The sequence below is a fragment of the Phaseolus vulgaris genome, chromosome 9, assembly GCF_000499845.2.
Source record: "Phaseolus vulgaris cultivar G19833 chromosome 9, P. vulgaris v2.0, whole genome shotgun sequence".
NCBI classification, from domain to species: Eukaryota; Viridiplantae; Streptophyta; class Magnoliopsida; order Fabales; family Fabaceae; genus Phaseolus; species Phaseolus vulgaris.
Window position 1 is genome coordinate 12842716 of NC_023751.2, and position 23703 is coordinate 12866418.

Consider the following 23703-nt stretch of genomic DNA (forward strand, 5'->3'; position numbering starts at 1 on the left):
AATCTTAAAATAAATTTAGAAATGAGAAAATAACGAATAACGATATAAAATCATGAATTTCTCTACAATAATTCGTCAGACGTGAGACATTTTTTGAATTGTTGTCACATCTCTATCTCAACTATCTTTTGAAACTAATTAGTTAAAATGGTTGATGATTAAATTTTCACGGATTTCTAATATAATATTTTGTTCATCGGTAATACGTTCTTAAGTTCCAAACATTTTGTTGATTTCTAATATGTGGTTGGTAATTTTAATTTATATAGATTTAAATTTTTTTTCTTATAAACAATAAACATAAAAATTCGTTAGAACAAGTCTTAATGATTTGATTACTTACTACACTATTATACTTTAATACGATTAAATTGGTGATGTTAGGTTTCTCTTTCAAAACAAAAACAAAAATTATTAAATAATTTTAAATCACAATATTTATATTGATTTTCATATAACATGTAATGTTTTTAAAATTAGAAACTTAGATACGCATGGTATAAATTTTCTGAGACTATAAACAAACGATCCTATTCCTTGAGCATCAAAAAAATTATTGGAATAGTGGATTTTTCTTAATTTTATATTTCTTTTATCTTGTTTTTGTTCTTCACATCGACACTATGGCATTGTTAAACATCTCCTTCCTTGTTAAGCTTAAAGACGGAACGATGAAGCTGAAAAGGAAAGCCACGATAGCAGAAGAATAATAGGAGCAGCTATGATGAATTGAAATGTAGTGTAGACAGTGATGAATTGAAATGTAGTGTAGACAGAGATGAAACAACTTAGTTGAAATGAAGACGGTTATGCATAACCAACCTGGTATTCAGCAAAGCGCACAAAGAATTAAAAAAATGTTGAAAATCAGAGTAGAAGATAACACAACCAAGAAATACAAATTCCAAAGTGAAGAAGACGCTTATAAATCGATTGATACCACCAGTGAGGAGTCACCCTTGTCAACAACGAATGTCTTGGAAACTTTCTCTGCTAAGGTCACAACTTCCACCTTGTATGTTCCACTGAAGCCTCTGAAGCTGAATTGCCCTTGCGCATCAGCATAACCATGGCTGTGAGACAACCACTCTTGTTTGAGAGCAAGGAATCTTTTCCCAGCTTCATTGAGTTCCCCTTCTGCATCCACCAGGTGTGAATTTTCCCGGCTCATAAACAACTCCCAAAATCCCCAGAGCATTACACCATCTATTGCTGGGTGTGCCATAGTTTCCCGCAGCATAACTTCTAGATCATCAGCTCTGACATATTCATTGGTGGATGACACATCAAGCTCAGTAAACCATATTGGTATACCAAGAGTGCCCAATTTATCAAGGGCAGAACAAACAATAGGCCCCACAGGACTATCTATGTGACCTTGAATTCCTATTCCCCCAACTGGGGCACCTTGCTGCTGCAAATCAAGAATATGTTGAATGTACTTTTCTGGGGATGATCTGGTGTCACATCCATCTTCAACATGGTAGTCATTCACAAAAAGAGTAGCAGATGGATCTAGTTGGTGTGCAGTCTTGAACATGTTTGCCCTTATATCCTTACCCAGTCTATCCTGATAAAACGAACCATGCAACATTTCGTTGTTGACATCATAGTGTCTGAACTTACCCTTGTAGCGAGTCAACAAGTCATTCAGGCGGTTTTGGACAGCTTTCATCAAATCAGTTTTATTTAGTGATTTAATCCATTGCTGAACATTGCCGTCCACTTCCCAGAAGATACAATGGCCCCGAGTGTCTATCTTGTTTTTCTGACATAAGTCTAGCATTTCATCAGCATCCTTGTAATTCAGATTCCCTTGTTGTGGCTCAGTCCAATACCACTTCAACTCATTCCCAAAAACGGCCCAGTTAAAATGTTTCACAAAGAAGTCTACAAAATCTTCATTGTCAATATTGCTTCTACTGATGCACGTTCCTATGGGAAAATCATTTTGTATTTGTCTAACTCTCACCAAGGTTCCAAGATTTCCAATTGAATCCAAGCCAGAGAATTTTAGGGTAATATCACGCTTACGGATCTGCATGGAGGCAAGTGCGAAATAGTTGAAACGAGAAACGGGGGAAAACTACAAAGAATGCAAGCTGTGACTTGTTCTATAATGCATATAATGGAAAAGGATTAGGGATTATAGTCTGATCTTTTAAAAAAAAAAGCATTAGAGTCTAAACATATCAAGCTTCCTATAACATTTTTTTTTCTGCCGCGTATAGCATTTTATTTTGTCATAAAAGGGAATGATTTATGTCAGTTGGCAGATCATACAAAGACATAGCCATGGGAAAAAGGAAGTAGATAAGCATGCATTATGCTTCAATCTTACGGACAAGACAACATTGTAAAATTTCAAGAAATATTTCGGTCCCATTACAATCTATTAATCATTTTCTGAACATGTTTGAGTATGGAGACTAATGGCCACCAGGCACAGATATTTCCTGCACCAGAGAATTATCAGCAGATCATTTGAACTTGAGTTCTTATACCATTTTTTGCTTTCTACTTTTGGTACGGATGGGGCATGAATGCAAGACAAGTTGGATTTGATAAATTAAATGAAAACAAATGGATAGTAACATATGCTTTAGCTCTTGTAACTGTAAATATAGTCAATTTGATTTTAGTCCTCCAACTTTTTTTAATTCCAAAAAGAATCAATTAACTTTATACAATCCTATCACCATTTACTATTGGTCTGAGACATTAATCTAAACAAGTCATGTAACCTGCTTCAGAATGATCTCTATCGTGATAATTTTGATGTATATCATGTCACTGCTAAAAGATGAGGAACTATTCTTAAAATCTATGAAAACTAAAATCAATCATGTTTTTAGAATTATGACAAAGTGTAATCATATTTTCATGATTAAAAACATATTTAAGTCTAATAAGATATAAAATACTGATAGATTTTACCTTGTCTGTCTGCCTCCTCAAATATTTAAACCTCGCTTGTCTGTCAACAGCAAAAATTTGAAGTCCAGCAATCATTAAATCAACACCAGAAGCAGGACCTTGAATATAAACCATAACCTTAGATGCCTGCTTTTCAATTCTAAAAGACCCACAAATTTCGTGCCACCTGCCATCAGCAATCTCAACTTGTCCCCCATTGACCCACTGGTTATCAACACTAAGAGCAACATTAACATTCTGAGGCCCAGTTGATCCGGAACCGATCCTGACCCAAGCAGATACTTGATAAGTTAGAAAGAGTTTAAATTTATCAGTGATCATCTGAGCAGGACCCATCCATGTTTGTGTGCGATTGGTTACAAGGAGGTAGCGCCCACTCAAGGATTCATGAGGCCCAAGAGAGTCTCTTGCCATTGGTGGAATTATACGCGGTGAACCACTCTGAACGCTCAAAGTACAATTACCAAGTGGAAACCATCCATTGGTTCCATTGCCCAGATTACTGTTTTCAATTATGTTAACACCAAAAGCAGCAATCTGCAAAAGCAAAATTAATCTTAAGTGCTTAAAAAACATACATAGTTGATCATTCAACAAAACTGTACCAATATGCGTACAAACTATTGTCACATTTTTTATTTAAACAAGGAATGAGCGCAAAGAAATTCCAGCAATTACTGATTTGATATATGAAAGTAATTTACAGACAATAATTTGAAAGCCCAACCTCACAATCTGGTGGTGTTGAAGGTGGTGTTTTAGCTGCATGTTTTATAACCAAAGTATTGACAAGAATGTCAGTGCCTGGAGGGGGGCCTTCTAAATAAACTACTACTTTTGATGGGGAACCATTTAGAAGGAATTTTCCCTGCATTTGAACCCAATCTTTATCTGTTGCCTGCACACTTTAAATACAAATAACTTTTAATCCAATTATAGAAGCATTCTGATATCAATCATTGATCAAATAATAGTGCACCAAATTCGTTTCTTATTTTTGTGATTAAAATAATAAGCCTATGAGAAACGATGCAATAAAGCATTAAGATGGAAACTAACTTGGCAATGCCTATATACTGCTCCCGAAGATCTGGTGCTTGAACCCACAAAGTAGCCCTTACATCAGAAGTGGTGACATTGTTCCCAAATATCCGAACTAATACAGTAACCTCGTAGGCAAGCTTGCGCTGCACTCTTCCAGTAATCTCCTGCTGAATCCCGTTCCAGCTTTGGGTACGATCTGTTGCAGATGCAAAGAATTTACCAGACTTCGGAAGAATTTTCCCATCTTCCATGGAGTCATGTAAGGCAATCTTGCAGCCTCTTCCAGACCAATTATTCAGGCCATCATCAAACTGGGGATTTATTATGATGTCTTCATCTTCGGTGGACTCGCACCCCTTGTTTATTATCTTCTGAAATAAGGGGAAAACGCATCACATGTTAGTGTTTGTGAAAATATAAAGATTTCATGAAACAAAAAAGAAATGAAATGGCACATCACACTTGTTGCAATTTTGGTCTAGCATTTGAAAAGGTGGAACCACAGCAAGTATGAGCTTAATGCGAAATACATTAGATTTTACCAAGATGTAGAATTCACAAACATCTAACAGTATTAAATTCATTATTACTGTATGTTCATAATCATTTGGACTGGAGCAGGTAATGATGTTCACTGATTTTATAAGCAAACAAGGGGTTTAGCCAAAAAAAAGTCATGATTTAATAAAATATTAGTAGTGTGGCTCCCACCAGGACCAGATATGTTTCCCTCCATTTTCTGCCAGAGAAAACATAAAAAAAAACAGTTGGAAACTTGAAGATCAACTTAGGCATGGTGTTTTATGAATTGTTTGATTGTTTGGCACTCACCAGTCAGGTTATTTTGTAGGTGAATAGGTTTTTTTTATATATGAAAGAAGAGTAACATTATATTAACAAGGAAAATAGTTAGGAAGTACTTTAGTTCTAGATGAACCATATTCTATTATTTGCTATAACTTCCTATTCACACACCTTAACATTTCAATTTGGTAAATACAGGGCTCTTCTTGTTAACAAATGTAAAAGAAAAAGCAACAGAATAATATGAAAACATGCTGAATAAGGAGAAGTAAAAGTGCATGCCTCAGAGTGGTTTCCTTCATTGATCTTCGGTAAGTTTTCCATGGCTTCTTCAGACTTCTAACCCAATAAAAAACCAACCAGAAGACCTTCAATTAGGAAACAATTTTGACTCACTAAGAAGTAGGAGCGAAAGTTGGAGACTCTGCTTGTGAAGGCAAAGGGCCATAACCTCTTCCATATATATATACACACACAAAGTGAGTGAGGAAATTTGAGAGTGAAGGCTACGAAAAAGTGTGGGGCCAAGCAGCCAAACTCATAAACGAGAACCCCATTGTGGGAATGCCGTTAGCTTTCGTCTGAAATGAAATACATAACTGATTGTTATTAAATATCCTCTAAAGTAATCCCAAAAAAGAAAACAGAGTGAAGGAGTTGGCTTTCTGTTTTTGCTTATATTTTTCATTCCCTGTTGCTTTGTCCTGCAGATAACCAATGCTTGAATTGGAATGGAAGCCTAAGGCGCCTAGGTCGAGGAACAGCGCTTTTCTTCCTTAATTTAACATTACCACTCATTCATTCGCACCACACTTCAAGGTTTTGCCACAGTTTGGTGGACATAGCTGTTCCCATACACTATCAATTTCTTCCTAAGACTACTAATCTATGAGGTTCGGACACTTCTCTTAAATGACATATTTGTATCGGGCACACGTACACACTAGTATGATACTTATAAGTGAAGTGTTCAATTCAAAAAGTATTTGTTAGATTTTTGAAAATTCTAGCATGGTTCTATAACACAATTTTAAAAGATATAAATACAATAATTTTCTAAAAACTCAAATTTATTGTATAAATTTTTATTATGATTATAAAAATAAGAAATAAATTATTTAAATCAGTCATAAAAATATTTTGTCTGCTCCCAAAAGAATCTAAAACATACTTTTGCACATAAATATTTATTTTCAATTTATATAATTCAAAATTATATAATATATAAATTTGTGTCTATGTGTCCTACATTTTAGAAATTATACATATCTGTACTAACATAAACTCCTTTTGTTATTCTATTGTACTTGCTACTAACATAAACTCCTTATGTTATTCTATCGTACTTGTGTGTGTTTTCTTTTACAGAAAGCATTTACTTTTTCTATCTTTAATATAATTTGATGAGATAGGTTATTTATTACGCTGTTAATAATAATACTTAACAAAAAGGTTTAACATATGTATTATCTTAACGTATATGATAATATTATATTTTTTTGTTTGTTAAAAGTTAGACGATATGTGTATATTTATTTCTCCACAATTTTTTTATAGAAGAGAAAAAACATAAGCTAATTTATAAGAGGTTTTTCATATAATTTATTTCAAAAATATATATATTTTGTTCGTAAAATATAGTTTTAACTTAACATAAATTTAATTAAAAATTTGTCAATTATTATGTATGTTTTATACATACATATTCTGGATTGGAATAACCATTATTTAAAAAAAGTTGAAAGAATATTATTTTAAAATGGGAAAAATAATACATAAATGATGACTATCAGATAAGATTCTCATGTAAGGGAAGCATATCAAATTATCATTCTCTTTTGAACTTGCAAGCAACAAATATGTAATGGTGCAACGTTGCCAAAATATCCAAATGAGATGTTGGAGATCATGAGATAAGGGAAAATGAATTGTTCAATTTGAGTTTATGTTTATCTATCGTGATCTAATGTGATATATTAAAAAAGATTCCTTGTAAGTGAGGTGAACCATTGTGCTTGCAGGGGTTCTTCCTTCTTGAAACTTGCAGTTTTAGCAACTAAGATGATTGGATTGGATTAACAAAACTCATTTTCGTTTTTGATTCTACTATATACTTATTAGAATGGAAGACATTGAAGAAGAAAGAAATCAAAGTTGGCATCATTGAGGAGGAGAAACAATAATAAAGTGTTTTTTCTTTCAAAATTCTAGTTAAAGAAGTCATTATTGAAAATGATGTTGGACATTCAGTGTAAACATGGTTTCTGCAGGGATGCTTACCTTCTTCTCTCACTTCCATAGATTTTCGTATTTCCAAAATATTCTCTCTGTAATATTCCAGATTCCAGATTACATAATCCGGAAGTCATTTTTTAAATTTGTAATTAGCTTCCAGATTATATAATCCAGAAGTCTTTTTTTCAGATGCATGATTACTTTATGGATTACATAATTCAAAAGTCTTTTTTAACTTTCGGATTATGTAATCCGGAAGTCTTTTTCCAAATGCGTTTCCAGATTACACATAATCCAGAAGTTATTCTATGGGTGAGGCACAAGAAGAATAAAAATGTATTTTCATATTGTGTATGAAGGTGCCAGAAGAAGATATGGAGGTACAGGAAGAAACAGTCTTTCTGCAGACTGTGGTCAAAGCGGCCGGAGACAACATAAATTAGGAAATTTCTTCCAACACCTTCATACTTTGTTTCTGCACCTCATATTTCTTAGAGTACTAAAATTATTGTGTGTATTCTATTGATTTTTTTTTCCAATTTCACAATGTATTATGAAGACTTTCATAATCAAAGAATCTGAAAGTTGATGTTTAGAGTTTTTTCAATTCTAAATATAAAATTTGTATTTTTATAATCTAAAATATAATATAAAATTTATATTCTAAATTATGTAATTTAAAATATCATATATTTCATTCTGAATTATATAATTTATAATTTAATATAAATTTTATATTTTAGATTGTAAAATCTATAATACAATATAAATTTTATATTTCAGATTAACATGTATTTTGTATACTAAGCTTTAATGCATTTGTAGATGTTTATGTCTTTGTAGAAATATCTTGTACATATTTATATGCTTTTGAATATTTGGATTGACATATTTTTTATCATTTTCATCTTCTTCTTGGCTTACAGGAACGTATCGTGCCACCCCAAGAACCTCAAGCACATCCTTCGCATGCAGTCTTTTATAATCTCCTCGAACACCACGACATCTTCAATAATATATAATGATAACACCTGACTAATGCAGTATAAAACCGTTGTTTTCAAGTACACCCTCTCAAACATTCCATGTCTCACTAGGTTAACCGTTCTGTCAATAACCGCCGCTCCATCAGAAACCGCTTGTGGTGTATGGACAAAGTGAATAAGAGAAAATAAGAGGGGTGCTTCAAGGTTTTTTTTTTTAAATTAAGAGTCAAGTAGTAAATTCACCAACTCATGGAACTGTGGAAAGAAAATATGAAGGTGCAGAAAAAAACTGGCCCATAAATTATGCGTACTCCTTTCGTGGACTTTGAAATATAGAGGTTACATTGTTTTTTTGGCAATTGCTTCCTGACAATTTCTTCCTACACCGTATCAATTTCAGCATGCACCCAATCAGTTCTAGAAAATGATAAAAATATCTTTTCTAAATGACGAAAATAACCTTACACAAAATGGAAAAAATTATTTTTGAAACTTTTATCTGAAATATTTTGGATTTCAATTTTCGGAACATATTTTTCAATTCTGAAATTTTTTATTCAGAATGTGCTTTTAGTTTTGTGTTCAAAATTTCTTTTCCAGAATATATTTTTTTATTTCTCAATTATAGTTATTATTTTGAATTTTTTAATTTGAAATAAGTGTAATTTTGAAAATTTAAAAAATTGATATGGGAGAGGTTAAAATTGATATAGTGCAGAAGGGTAATTTTGGAAATTTAAAAAATTGATATGGTGCAGGAAGAATTTGCCTTGCTTCCTGCACCATATCATTGCACCCAATCACAGGGGAAATACCGAAAATACCCTTAAGAAAATGGGGTACATATAAAATTACATTCTGGACCCCCTTTTCCGGAACACAATAATCTCTTCTGGATAATTTTTTCCGTAATGTATTATTTTCAGTTTTGGATTTTTTTACCTGGAATGGAATTTTGATTTTTTTTCCGGATTTTTATATCCGAAACACAAAAACCTCTTCTGGATTTTTTTTTTCCGGAATGCATTATTTTCAATTCAGAATTTTTATTTCCAGAATAAAGAGTATTTTCGGGATTTTTGAAATTATGTTGGGTGCAGGTTCAAAAGTGTTGGGTGCAGGGAGCATTTGCCTGTTTTTTTTCTCTTTTTTTTTCTGAGGGACATGGACTAATAGGCCCAAGCCAGTAATTGAGATTAAAAAGTTGATAATTTAAAGTGGATAAATGTTCGCTTATGGTTTAGAATTTAGAGTTTAGGGTTTAAAGTTTATTTTTTTTATATTGAATTATAATTTATAACACTCCTTTACTATAATATGTATTATGGATTGTAAAATATCTTTTGGATTAAACAATTTGAAATACATTTTAAAATTACATTTCAGATTTTACAATCTAGAAAGTAATTTTAAATTTTACAATCAGACATACATATTATAGTAAGAAGATGTTATGATTATACAATCTAAAAGCTATTACCAAAACACCTTCTAAATTGTGTAATCTATAATAAATTTTTCAAGAAAAAAAAAATATTCTGAATATTAGATTGGATCCAAAAATATCTTTTGGAATATAAAATTATAAAATATTTTGAAATTATAAAATACAGAAGTATTTTTTTAAGGACGGTTCTCTAACCTATGAAATGTCCGGAGAACTATATGGAAGTCCAGGAAGAAACAACATTTAAAGTGTGAATGCATTTTGGTTCTCGTCTACGTAGGTTATCCTCAAAATCCGACATGATATGATACAAATTAACATAAACAATTTTTTAAAATAAAATAATAATATTTGATTGTGAAGTGAATGTTGGTATCTGTTAAGAATGTCTACCTATTATTGTTGTTTGTATACCTTAACACACTTTCTTAACACAATTTCAACAATTAACATTTAAAAAAATTATTATTTTATTATAATATAATATTTTATTCCAAATAATTCTACTCTTACATTTTTCTACCTCATATGTTTCTGTTCTAGACAGGCTAATTGGAGACCTAAACCCAGAACATTCAAGGTAGTCAAGAACAAGTGTGCTCTTAACCTAATTTGTGATCTGTCTATATGTGAGGTTTTATCTAGTATATATAGAGTAAGTCTTAACCCTTTGTCTGCCGTTTTTTACTGCATGGTTAATGTTAATTAATCCACATCCTCATCCTATACTATTTTCTTTACATTATTCATTTACATCAGCCTCTTACCTAAATGAGAAAAGGTCGACCCAAGGCCCATAACCCAACATGCCCCCAGCCTTATGCACAGGCAAATAAGACTACTATTAACTTAAAATTGTACTTAATCACCAAGTTGGACTACACACGTAATAATTAGATCGACGTCCTTCCTTAATCGCCAAGAGTCGGCCCAAGACCATAACCCAACCGTTTCAAAATAAGGTATACATTTAACAGGTTAAAAAATTTAAGAAAAAATTCACAGAATTAGAATTTAATAATAAAGATATATAATTAACTAAATAAAAAAATATTAAACCTCTCATTAATATTTTACTCTAAATTGTAAGTCTTTTTTTTTTTGCAGAGATCAGATATTGATATGAATTAATCATATATATATATGCTTCTTCTTTTTTCTGAAAGAAATCCTTCTTAAGAAATATTCAAATAAATCTTGTGACAATTTATATATGAAATTAGACCCACTTTATTTTTTATACTCACAATTTTTTTTTAAAAAGTCAATGTAATGATGGTTGTTCCACATAATAAATACGTATATGGATAATACATAATTAATCTATATATTTCTTATAATATTGTAATTACTATAAGATCCAAGGATAGATGTAACAAAGTTCACATTTTGAACTGGTAATATTTTAAATCCATGGTATGAGGAGTGTTACATCTACTTCAACTTATTTTTTATCTAATTTGTTTGCAAACAGATATTTACAATACCATTTTCAATCAACAGTTATATGCAGTATATTTATCCAACTTATTTTTTATAATCAAAAGTTAAAGTTCGTGTATGAGTACAAATGTCTCCACAAAGTGAAAATAATATATTTAATTTCAATGTCTAATCGAAATCTTTCCAATAATTACCACCACCACCCAACCCCAAGGTTGATTGTGAAATGATCACCAAAGACTAAACATTTATTATCGTAATAAAATTGTTATATAATCAAATACAAAATTATAATTAATGAAAACTTCATTTTAAAAATTCTCTTTTTACATTTAGTGTCAAATCATTTAACTTTCCTATAAATTAACACACATTTTATTAATTCAATTAACTTACCCTGAATAAAATAAATACAAAATAACAATCTTATAAGAATAAGTTACATCTTTTCAAAATATTTTTTCAGCAATCATTCCATCCAAAATTTTATTTATACCAAATTAAATTTAACTAAACTTTTTGGGTAGATTATTGGCAATCAGAATTTAATTAGAAAGAAATTCTGTACATAAATAGTAAACTGATCTAATGTAGTAAATAAAGTTGATACAAATTTATTTTTTATTATTTTATTTTAAAAAGTGATATATATTTGATAGAAAGTTCCAGCTTTGGAAGTTTGCTACAGAGTACACACGTGCCCAAAATAGCATCATCTATCAAATAACATACAGGAATTAACGAAATTAAAAATATTATTTGTCCGTTGTATTAGACAAAAGGATGGAAAGAGAAGAAAGGCTAACAAACTCAAACATTTTTTTTAAAAGATCAGTCGCCTACTTATATCGGATACCTAGTATGATACTATGATATCTATTGGTAAAGTATTAAATTTAAAAAATATTTATTAAATTTTTGATAAATTTAATATGATTTTAATACAATTTTAAAAAGTAAAAATATATTAATTTTTTAAAAATTTAAATTTATTATATAAATTTTATTATAATTATAATTAAGAAACAAATTTTGTGTTAACAAATCATAAAAAAATTATTTAAAAAATAATATAAAACTTACTAAAATAATATAATAGTTATGTATATAAATCTTTATTATCAATTTATAATTATATATATTCGTGTTTAGATATCATATTTATGTGTAATAAGTGTCTCTTTTAGATAGATACCAACTCTTACAGTAACAAAGTCACAGCCACGTGGAAACTGTACACCTCATCATCGTCATCATAAATCCACAGATATTTTTATGTTACTTATCATTGACTCAACCTCTGTTAAAAATAGGAAAACCGCATGCCCCTTTTACCCCGCACCACACCAACCTTATTATATATTCACTATCACTCACCCCCAACAAACAAACACAAACCAAATCACATGATACCAAACGTTCAAATACACCTCTGGGACTCCGCCGCCGCAGACGGAGGACCACTCTCCCCGTTCTCTCCCAATGCGCCCGACACCGCCTCCTTCTCCACCGATCATTTCCTGATGTTTCAGTTCAAGGTACTCACCTGTCCACGTGCCAGGTCCCACGACTGGACCGAGTGTCCCTACGCCCACCCCGCCGAGAAGGCTCGCCGCCGGGACCCCCGCAAGTTCCTCTACTCCGCCACGGCCTGCCCTGATTACCGGAAGGGGAACTGCAAGAGGGGTGACACGTGTCAGTTCGCGCATGGCGTCTTCGAGTGCTGGCTCCACCCTTCTCGCTACAGAACCCACCTCTGTAAAGACGGGACTAATTGCCGCCGCAGAGTTTGCTTCTTCGCTCACACCAACGACCAGCTCCGCCTCGTACCCGAATCGTCCTCTCTTTCCTCTCCCACTTCCGTTATGAACTCTTCCTTCTTCGATTCTCCGCCCTCTTCTCCTTACGTACACAACATACAAGAGATAGTTAGCTCAATGCGGAGTGTTCAACTGGACGATGGGCTTTTTTCGGGTTTGACCCGGTGCGTGTTCGGGTCGCCACGTGGCGGTATTTTAAGTGGCAATGCGTGTGAGGAAGAAGAGGCTGCTATGGAGAGAGTGGAATCTGGGAGAGATATTAGGGCGAGAATCTACGCCAAGCTTAGCAGGGATAATTCCATTGGAGGTTCTGCTCCTCACATTGGATTTGGTGGCCTTTGATTTCTCTCTCTACTGTTAAGTTGCATAATGCAATGTCAAATAAAATAGAATTTTATGTACATAGTTGATGAGTTCAGAAAATACTACTGTGTGTCTCTGCTTTCTACTTCCTTCTCTCACCTATGTCTGAGGAATGCCAGAAATCTGAAGATTCAACACTACTGTCCTTTTTTTTATCTGCCAAGTCATGTAACGCATGTTGGATTCCCTGCTTCCAAGTGAAAATTCGATTAACTTCACACCCAAATTCTCCTCTCATTTCACCACATGCAATTGCTCCATTGTCTCTAGACTACTTCTGTATGATAACTCGTTGTGAAGCTTAAATTCTTCAAGCACCTCTTTCTGGCCTCTGCTGTATATTATTTTAATGCTCTTCATTTTCTCTGATTTTGGATCATTTCAATTCTGATTATGTTTGCATAAAAGTTAGGAAAGTTATTTTATAAATTTCGACGTACTGTATTAAATTCTAATGCATACGACGATGAAGGAAGAATTTGTTCTTTCCTCGGTAATTTTTTAGTCTCCCAATTCCAACCACGGAGATGGTATAATAACATTACATGAAATACATCCCTTTAAAAATGTACTGGAAGAGTTTATGGATTTTTTCATGAAAAAATAAGAGAAAATAATAAATAAAAAAAAGAAAAAAAATAAATATATATATATATATTAATAAATAAATTTTACATTTAACTCAACTTTATATGTGATTTGATATTGATCCGATTGTGGGTAATGTTATAGAATTAATAAACTCGTTAGAATATTTAGATAACTCTAATATCATATTAAGAAGTGAATATTAAATCTAATTTATTTTTATAAAATTAATTTATAAGGTTACACTTACTTATATATTATTATGAAGGTGATATCCAACAATTAATATATATTTTTATAATATTAAAAGTAAAAAAAATAATTAAGATAATCTAATTAAATGATCTAGTGATGATCAAACAGGTTAGATAATATAGTGTTAATTAAATAAATTAGATGATCTAGCATTAAAAAAATACATAAAGAGTCTATTAATAGATTAAATGGTTTAATGAAAACAAGCAAATTAGATGATTTATAAAAAAAAATCATCTACTAAAAAAACTATACAATGTAAATAAATATAATTTATACATAAATTAGACGGTCTAATGTAACCATATATACATGATAAACAACGGAATAAATAGTTTGTAAAAGTTACTGATGCCAGAATGCTAGCAGACAACGGGGGCAAAGTAGAAACCAAGGTAAAAACGAAACATTGTTATCTTCTTCTATAATTCAGTTATTTCAGTGTTTGAAATGTGTGTTGTGTTGCAATGGCTGCTCTTGTGTTTAGAGAAGGTGTGTAGTAAACGACGTGAGGTGATGACATTTTAATTATTTTTATAATCCGAAGGTAAACAATTTGCACAACGAAACCACTTTGTTATCTAATATAGGTTAAGCTTGGTTGAGGTAACTTGGGGTCCAAGTACTCAAATGGAATTTAATGATTGAAATTTATGAAGCTTCTTGGTGAATATCAACAGAAATGATAATACCTCACTTTTTAATACATTAATCTAAATTTGCATGGTAGATTGTGTATTGTACCTGACAAAAATTGTTTTACATGATTAAAAATTATAATAAATAAACAGTTTGCTTACACGAATTGTATTTTAACTTTGCAATAAAAAATTAAATTATGATATAATATTATGTTTAATTATTATTAATAAGTAAAAATATGTATATTTAATTAAAGTATAAGTATAGAGAGACGGTGATTACAGGTTATTGAAAGAGGAAATATTTGGTTAATTGTGAGTATGCAAAGTACACTTCTAAAATAGAAAAAATAATATCGAGAATCTTTAATTTGAAGAGTGGAGAGAACGAAAGTTTTATTTTGTAAGTTAAATATTCTAATTTAATATATAAAAGATGCTTTTTATTTAAGTTATATTCTAAATCATAAAAACTGGGTCAATTTCATCTCCTATTAAAAACGTTCTAATTTATAATTTGATAGCTTTTGATAAATTTTAATTAATAAAATATAGTACATTAGGGAATACTTTGTTATTTCTCCTCTTTTATGAAATATAATTTTGTTATATGCACTTTTGGTGGCATGTACTAATAAGAAGTGAAAAATGAAATATATAATAAGTAGGACATAAATATGAAATATATAGTAAATAATAATAATTATTATTATTATAGATAAATACGTCGAGATATATCATTATTAGTTATAACTCTCCATAAAATATATATGTCTCCATCATCATTGACTTTTAAAGAAACTATATACAACTAAATAACATTAATTTAAAAAAAGGTATAATTATATTTGACTTCATTTTCTAACATAAGTATAATATACTATATAAAAAGATTATACTATGAACAAATCCTAAATTGTTATACTATTAAAAACCGATTGAGAATGAAGAAATAATAGAATATTGTGAAAGGTTTATGAGTTATGAGTAATATGAAATGCTTAAAGTAATAATAAAGCAAGATTAGATAGGGGATGTGGATGGCGATGCTGACACAGCGAGGCTTATCTTGTATTCTAAGACGAATCTTATAGGTGTTGATCCACTTGGTGCCACTTGTAGTTGCTACTTGACTCTTTCTTTATTGCATTGTATGAACAAAAGAAAACAATTAATGTTGATAATATCCACTCATGTGAAAATCTAAGAGTTGGAAGAGACAAGGTGTGGTCAAGGATGCACCATTTGGAATGGAGGGGCCCTTGTGGTTGTTTCAATTTTAAGCAATGTGATGAATAAAGAGCGATTGTAGGCAACAAAAGAGCGCGTTAATGACTATGGGTAAGCAAGATTATAAATGAGAAACACGACAAAAATGGACGGTGGTTTCTCAATTCCATCCAAAATCGACCACGTTTTCTAAATTCTTAGAAAAGGACAAAAAGGTTACTCTAGTTAGGAGATGCTGCGTGGAACCATGCCATCGAGATTATCCATCAACCATCACAATCCACACACCCATGTTTAGGATAGTTTGGTGCTTGAAAATTAGTAATTATCTTTTTTTTTATTATATTAATGGTTGTGTTTCGGTATGTAAATATAGTTTCACATTGTTTAGGAGGCGAGGTTAATGGCAGGTTATACACTCTCTTCTCCCTCAATCTATTGAGACGTCTTTTAAGAACAAAACTGTGACGGAACACTGACCTTCAAAACGAACAATACTTCAAATGTGATAATTGATCCTAACGATACTATCTCTCGGACTTGAAGTCGGAATAGATTGAAAACAATTTTTTTTTCTCTCTATCAAATATTATATAAATTATATAAATTAATAATAAAAAATTCAATTGAATTTAGTAAAAAAATTTAATTACACTCAAACCATTTCAACCAGAAATTATGAACATAGAAAAAATCAATTACACACAATTTTTTTAACTAAAATAGCCTAATTTCGTAATAGAATCATTTGAAGATTTGAAGATGAACAACCATTCTATATTATATTCAACTCCCATTGCTATGAACAACTAACAGCTTGACTTTACTTAAAGAGAAACTGATCAAATAACATCTACAATAAAGAGTTTGACTTAAAATAGGATCAATTCTCGTTAAGAACATCTGTCATTTATTATGTTGGACCTTAAAATTTATCTCGGTCACATAAATTAAAAGTCTTCATTTTTTAAATCATTATATCAATTATTTGTTGTCACCATCATTACATTTTTTTTTTACTATTGGTTGTTTAATGCGTATTGTATAACGAATTATAATTCTTGTTCCTCGTATAATATTATAATAATATTAATAATTGAATTGTTTGAAAATTTCATGAATTTATCACTACGTAAATCCTCGTGCATGATTTAAAAGATATTATATCATGACAATATTTGACTATGTAATATTTTGAATGTCTCAAATTCATTATAGTGTTTTTTAATTACACTACTTCAGTAGCATCATTACTAATTGAACTTATGAATTTCAACTAATATCAAACAAAAAAAAATATTGACATAAATACTAATTATAACATACGTATATATGTATTGACATAAATTATATATATTTTTTTCTATTATTTTTAAATTAAAATAATAATCATACGTATATATGTATCATCTTAAAAAATATATTTAATATAATATTTTATTTATGAATTTATTAGCATGATTGAAATTCAAATTTAATTGAAAAAGATAACATTATTATAATATGTTTTTATCTATAATTATGTGCGAAAATAATATTATGAATCAATTTAACTAATTTATTTAAATAAGAAAAACTTAATAAATAAAAAATAAATTTATTCAAAATTAATATTAATTTTTTTAATGAAAAAAACTACTTTTTATACATATGATTCATATACTCAAAGAGTAGTCCACATACAAAATGGACTAATCCAAACCATATTTTATTAAATTAAAAGTCAAATGTAACTTGGATTCTTTCTTCCTGCACTTCTATATGTTTTTCTTCAACCTTCATAAATTTTTGATATTTTTTGATATTCCAAAAATGTTTTTTTTAATATTTCAGATTACGTAATCCTGAAGTATTTTTTCAAATTCGTAATTAGGTTTTGGATTATGTAATCTGAAATCATTTTTTCAGATGTATGATTAGTTTTCGAATTACATAATCCAGAAGTCTAAATTAACTTTCGGATTGTGTAATTCATAAGCTTTTTTTCAAATGAGTGTATGAATTACATAATCTGAAAACTACTCTAAAATCCAGACTTTCAAATTATATAGTCCAAAATATAATTTTTAAAAATATATTCCAAATTACATAATTCATAAACTATTTTCAAATCTAATATTAATTTTCAGACTATGTAATCCAAAATATGAGAGTGACACAATAAAGATAAAAAAGTGTATTAAAAAATTTTGTATGGAGGTGTAGGAAGAAACAGTTTGTAACTTGGGGTGTGGTGGGTGTGCTCGCTGCCATACTATTATCCAGTCAACATTGCTTAAAGCGCCACTTGAAACATTAGTTGAGCTAATATTACAAGCTACTAAAGTAAATTTATTTACCGAACTAATAATTCGGCCCACTAAAAAACTATTAATATGGTAAATAGCATTTTAACTAATAAAAAAAATTATAGTTTAAAATTCTCTGCAAAACATACTCTGTAAGTAAGGGTATTTTTCTAGAGTTTACTGATATAGTTAAAGTGTTATTGACTACAAATCTAATAAATAACTAGTCGTAATTCACCATCTATTTAGGTTTTTTTATCATTGGTTTTAGAAGAAGGTATTATTGTACGATCATCAATACAGAATCAGAGAAAATAGGTTAGATTTTATTAATATATATCAGAGGAGAGGAGGTAAAAAAAAAAGATCATTTTTTATACATAAACCAAGGATGCACTTATTTTGAACTAATCAATGTTCTAGGTTTAAGGTCATTCAACCTTGTAGTCTAAAACATAAAACAATTGATATTGGTTCGTATTGGATTTAAACAGTAAAATCTAAATCAAATTTTGGAAATTAATTTTTATGTTGTATAATTATGCAGTGCTATAACTTTTAATCAAGTTTTTGTTTATCTACTGTTTTATTTATAGAGTCAATGACCCGACCCAATGCATTCTGAGTACCAAAAAGAAGAATTGAAAAAAATTGAATGAACTAAAACCGAATAATTTTGATGCATTTGAAAACAAATACTAAATAAAGTTGCTGAAATTGGGGTCTCGAGATCGGAGTAGCCCACAAGAGGAGCAACTTCCAACAATGAACGTAGCCCAACATCAAGGCTCCAGTTTATACTCATAGCCACTACATTAGTATAACACAAAAGTTCTATCTAATTATATTTCTTTGATTAATTTTTCATCTGACAGTTTGGCCGAGTGGTCTAAGGCGCCAGATTTAGGCTCTGGTCCGAAAGGGCGTGGGTTCAAATCCCACAGCTGTCATTTTTTTTTCTGATAAAAAATGAAACATCTTGCTCGTTAGTTTAATGATTTTGCAATTAAAATTTTAGGGATTAATTTCTTTAATTAGAATTTTAACATAATTAACAACTATTTTAAATTCACATTAAGTTGCAGAGATAGAGGTAGAAGGCCTTTAAAGCTTACTCACAATTTTCATTGTAATTGTTTGACATAACAATTCTATTTATTTTATGTTAAGTTTAACAATAGTTCAAATCCCACAGCTGTCATTTTTTTTTCTGATAAAAAATGAAACATCTTGCTCGTTAGTTTAATGATTTTGCAATTAAAATTTTAGGGATTAATTTCTTTAATTAGAATTTTAACATAATTAACAACTATTTTAAATTCACATTAAGTTGCAGAGATAGAGGTAGAAGGCCTTTAAAGCTTACTCACAATTTTCATTGTAATTGTTTGACATAACAATTCTATTTATTTTATGTTAAGTTTAACAATAGTTTAAAGGATCTGTAATGAATTGGTTCTCTTTCAATATAGAACAAACACAATGGCAAAATCAAGTAAGGAAAAGAGAAATGAGTATGAATGTATGCGCTCAAAAAGTATTTTCATTGGGTTAACACACAAACTTATTTATAAAGTACACAGAGTCATTTGAAAGATTCATGCAGTAATTATTATTATATGTGGATCAGGGACAATGGGGTAGGTCTCTTCCGGGACCTCCAAAATAAAACTCAGGTTCGATCCCAGGTCTGGCATCATTGACGGCGGTGTAACAAAAGGGTTCTTGAGTCATTGGAGTTACATCTCTGGGATATTTAAGTTGAAGCGAATAATCCACAATCCTTATGTTCCGCATGAAGCATGACTGTTGAAATCGACCATTTGCGAACTCTCCACTACCCATTTGTGTACTTGTGTGAGGGGTTTTCTTTCCTACATTCATGCTTGATACTTGTCCCCCCCACTGAACCGCTATCGCACTGTGTCTTAGTGACCCCATTATTTCAGCCGGCCAATAACCAATAGCGATATTGTTCTTCAATTTCAGATACCAATTTCCCGAGTTTGGTTCCTACATCATACACACCATGTTAATCTTCTTACTATCAAAGTTAACGTACTGATAATTCAATACCACATTTTAACATTATTTTACCAGAAACATTCCAACGTTAATATCATACTGTTGTCCATAAAATGATGATATAGGTCCTATGGTACCACCAAGCACTACTTGCCCAGTTTGCACAAATCCTGAACAAGTAAGATCGAAGCAACCGGTTGACCTGTATGAATCCCTCTGCACCACATAGCCACCAAGTCAACACTCCAAAATTACACCAATGTTTGATTCTCTCCTTCATACTTCATCAATGATAAATGAATATATATACTTACTGTCCAATAGGCAAAAAATCGAGTGGCTCCGTCACCATATAGTTTGGGATTCACCTAAATCGTAATAACAAGGAAGCTTTAGTGATGTGTGTTATTTAGTGATGCAATATAGTTTGTGAAGGGAACTGACCGTCCATCCTGATTCAACGCTTTCAAAATAGGGGCCATTGTTGTTCTTAAGCCAAATCTGTGCTGTGGTGAAGTCGTTTGTTTGAGCAACCTTTGGATTCCAAAGGTTGATGTCTGCTTGTGCACCAATATAGTTGTATCCCACTGTCAAAAGATATGCTGACTGCATCACCATGTCACCTTACCATCAATTCTATCTATTACTAAAATCTATGCTGCATTTATCAAATAAAAAATGGTCACATATAATTGCAGAAGATAGTGATTGATTGAGATCATTACCGAGCGATTTTCGGGAACATATCCGTTTGCTTGGTCTGTTGAATTCTCATATTGATGTGGGGGTTTCCGGCCAAAGTTGTCCAGAGAAGCAGCTCTGAGTAAATCTTCCCTTACAATTCTGCGAATAGGGATGGTTCCTTTTGGACAGCTTCCACTTTTCTGCCATGTCTGAAATATCTCTGACTTCAAACCTTCTTCTGTGCTTGATTTTTTCAATTCTAGCAAATAATTCGGCATCATCTGCACAATCCAATCGTTGGATACAAATTACTTACTCATAATTGGAATAATAGTATCAAATTGTGATCATTACTTCCAAACCCAACAATAGAGGTAGATGTGTACACATGAAGTTATTAATATAGTAGTTACCTTAATAAAGGAGGATGTTTCATCATAGTTATAAAATTGAAATATTAAATATTTAAATTGTGTATTTGATTATAAATTTTATGTGATTTTTAATGAAAAGAATGCCATAAAATTGTAGTTAAATATGTGGTTGTTTGAGTGCCAATTTTTATCTACCAATTATCATTTTTCATCATAAAAATTATCAAAGAGTAAGAAGACCTTGATAGTGTGATTCTTTAAAGCCGGATGATCAAAAGCAGGTTGGTCATAAATGTTCACACAATCAATAATGTCGCCATCTTCACTCTGCATCAAACAAAAATACAAAAATTGAAATAACATGGAATTAGATTTTTAGAAATGAAATGCTGAATGAGATATTTCAGACTCTATACAAATAAATAATAACTGATTGATTTTCCAACTAATCATTTTTTTTTTTGCAAAGACTAGCAGCTACCTACATAAAATCATTAATTACACATATTTTATACCTCTATATCAAATTGGATTTCGAGAAAAAAAAGATATTTTGCTTAGTATTTCGTCTCTTGTACGAACTATCTATTTTAAAATTTTTACATTCTAATCATTATTAATTTTTTTTTTATGTTTTAATTCTTATAGGTTATACAATAGTAAAGTTCTCAAAATATATTTATTATGTTCCTTTTAGTCGTTAGTTTTTTATTTAAATTTTATTGTTTGTAAAGCTCAAAATTATATTGATTATCGATTATACTTTTATATTTGCAAAATGTAAACAATATTTTTTTCATATTTCTCTTTTATGAAAAAAAGAGAAAAATCAATAGTTTATTTTAAAATTAAATATAAACTATGTTATGGTAATAGAAAAAAAAATACTTTATTGCAGATGGAAAATATATTATTCAGAGTAATTTTTATGTTAAAAGATGTCAATATATTATTAAAAAAATAAGAAATTGATTAAAAATTAAAACTTAATAATTTTATTAATTAATTTGCGTAACCAAACTGTAAAGTCAGGAATTAACAACACAAGTACTTTCTATAAAAAAAAAAAAAAACAAATGAATGTTAAAAATAATATTAGTGTTGGACGTTATTCTATTCACTTAGAATTTTTTTAAAAAAAATTAGCAAAGTCTCTTTGACTTTAAAGACTGTGTAAGAAGAATTTTATAGTAAATAAAGAAGAGAGTCATTTTGTTGAAGAAAGATATTCTGAGGGACTAACATAATATGTATGAAAAAAAGAGAAGAAAGGTTATTTGAGAATTTTAAATATCTATAGAATAAATATTTTTATTTTATTTTTTCAAAAAATAAATTATTTTACATATTCAATTGGATAATTTTATTCTGAATTTTGACAATGAAGTTTTCAATGAAATTTAAAGAAATTCTATTCGATATATTTTCTCTTTTAAGATGAAAAATTAACTCTCCTTCCAACATGGTTACATCTTGAAGCATTAGTGATTTGGTTTATGAAAATAAAGATTTAAAGAGCATTGAAATAAGGTAAAATGTGATATAAAAAGAGTGACACAATGTTGAGATTGCAAACCTTGATGGTTTTGACAGCAGGCTTGTTGAGTTGCTTCAATTTTGCTTCAATTTGTGTTTCTAGAGTTGATGATGACTTTGCTTCAACATTCAATCTCATACACACTGCAAAAAATACCCAAAGGAACAAAACTGTACCCTTTCTTTTCCACATTTCAGTTTCATGTCTTCTCTCCATTTTTTCTGCTATCTCACAAAGAGACCTCTTTAACTTATATTTGCATACCTGTCACATATAAATATTAATGACTCATTTATTGATGTATTTATTATAAAGTTAGCTTTTTTTTTGTATTTGTATACCTCTTCCTCTAATCCTACTTATTTATTGTAATTGCATCAGAAAAAGTTGACTGCCTTAAATTAAGGTTATTCTTCCCCTTTTTTTATTCAATTTTTTTTTCTGTTTATAAGTTATATGTTTAAAGTCTAAAACTCCATTAGTTTTTTAGTTTACTAATTATATTTTATCATTAAAATTTAAAAGAAATATAATAAATGAATTAAAACTTATATTAACTATATTAATATAATATTATAAATAATTAATTGCTTTTAGAAATATGTTTTTTTTTATTAACATCTATGAAGTGTTGGGATAATACATTACTTTTTATTTAGCTCTTTTTTTGGGTAAAATAAGTAAAAAATGTTTTTTTTAGATAAGGATTGAAAATGGTCATACTAAAACATTGTACGTGATTAGGAAAGTAATAAAAAAATTTATAGTAGAGGGTAATTTCTAAAAAAACACATCAGTTTAAATTTTATTATTATTATTAGTGTTATAGATTATAATTATTATTTAATAATTGTATATACCTTAAATATTGATGACAAGAAATAATAATTTTCTTCAATACATTTTATTTATTTTATATATATATATATATTAATATAGAGAAAAGACAATTATATTAGTTGTTGATATACATTTCAAAAGAGAGATAGAGGGAGAGAGAGA

At 30.0% G+C, this 23703-nt stretch overlaps 3 protein-coding genes and 1 non-coding gene across 5 annotated transcripts; 2 read left to right on the plus strand and 2 right to left on the minus strand.

The window, feature by feature from the left end:
• Positions 1-792: 792 nt before the first annotated feature.
• LOC137821766 (endo-1,4-beta-xylanase 1-like) lies at positions 793-5368 on the minus strand. Of its 2 annotated transcripts, none has more exons than XM_068626513.1 (5): positions 5068-5368; positions 3997-4352; positions 3665-3842; positions 2938-3474; positions 793-2038 (listed from the first exon to the last, which is right to left on the minus strand). In XM_068626513.1, the coding sequence occupies exons 1-5, from the start codon at positions 5107-5109 to the stop codon at positions 923-925; spliced, it is 2229 nt and encodes a 742-aa protein (XP_068482614.1). In that variant the 5' UTR covers positions 5110-5368; the 3' UTR covers positions 793-922. The 2 variants fall into 2 exon arrangements, with proteins under 2 accessions (XP_068482614.1, XP_068482615.1); XM_068626514.1 differs by lacking the exon at positions 5068-5368 and adding an exon at positions 4444-4536.
• Positions 5369-12203: 6835 nt separating this feature from the next.
• On the plus strand, positions 12204-13409 carry LOC137820686 (zinc finger CCCH domain-containing protein 23-like). The gene has a single exon (XM_068624870.1). The coding sequence runs from the start codon at positions 12219-12221 to the stop codon at positions 13056-13058; it is 840 nt and encodes a 279-aa protein (XP_068480971.1). The 5' UTR covers positions 12204-12218; the 3' UTR covers positions 13059-13409.
• A 5542-nt stretch (positions 13410-18951) lies between these two features.
• Positions 18952-19031, plus strand: TRNAL-UAG (transfer RNA leucine (anticodon UAG)). The gene has a single exon. It is a non-coding gene; the product is annotated as a tRNA-Leu (tRNA).
• A 580-nt stretch (positions 19032-19611) lies between these two features.
• On the minus strand, positions 19612-22938 carry LOC137821976 (protein neprosin-like). Its single transcript, XM_068626801.1, has 7 exons — positions 22741-22938; positions 21405-21491; positions 20832-21071; positions 20551-20712; positions 20421-20474; positions 20179-20322; positions 19612-20094 (listed from the first exon to the last, which is right to left on the minus strand). The coding sequence occupies exons 1-7, from the start codon at positions 22915-22917 to the stop codon at positions 19708-19710; spliced, it is 1251 nt and encodes a 416-aa protein (XP_068482902.1). The 5' UTR covers positions 22918-22938; the 3' UTR covers positions 19612-19707.
• Positions 22939-23703: the final 765 nt, after the last annotated feature.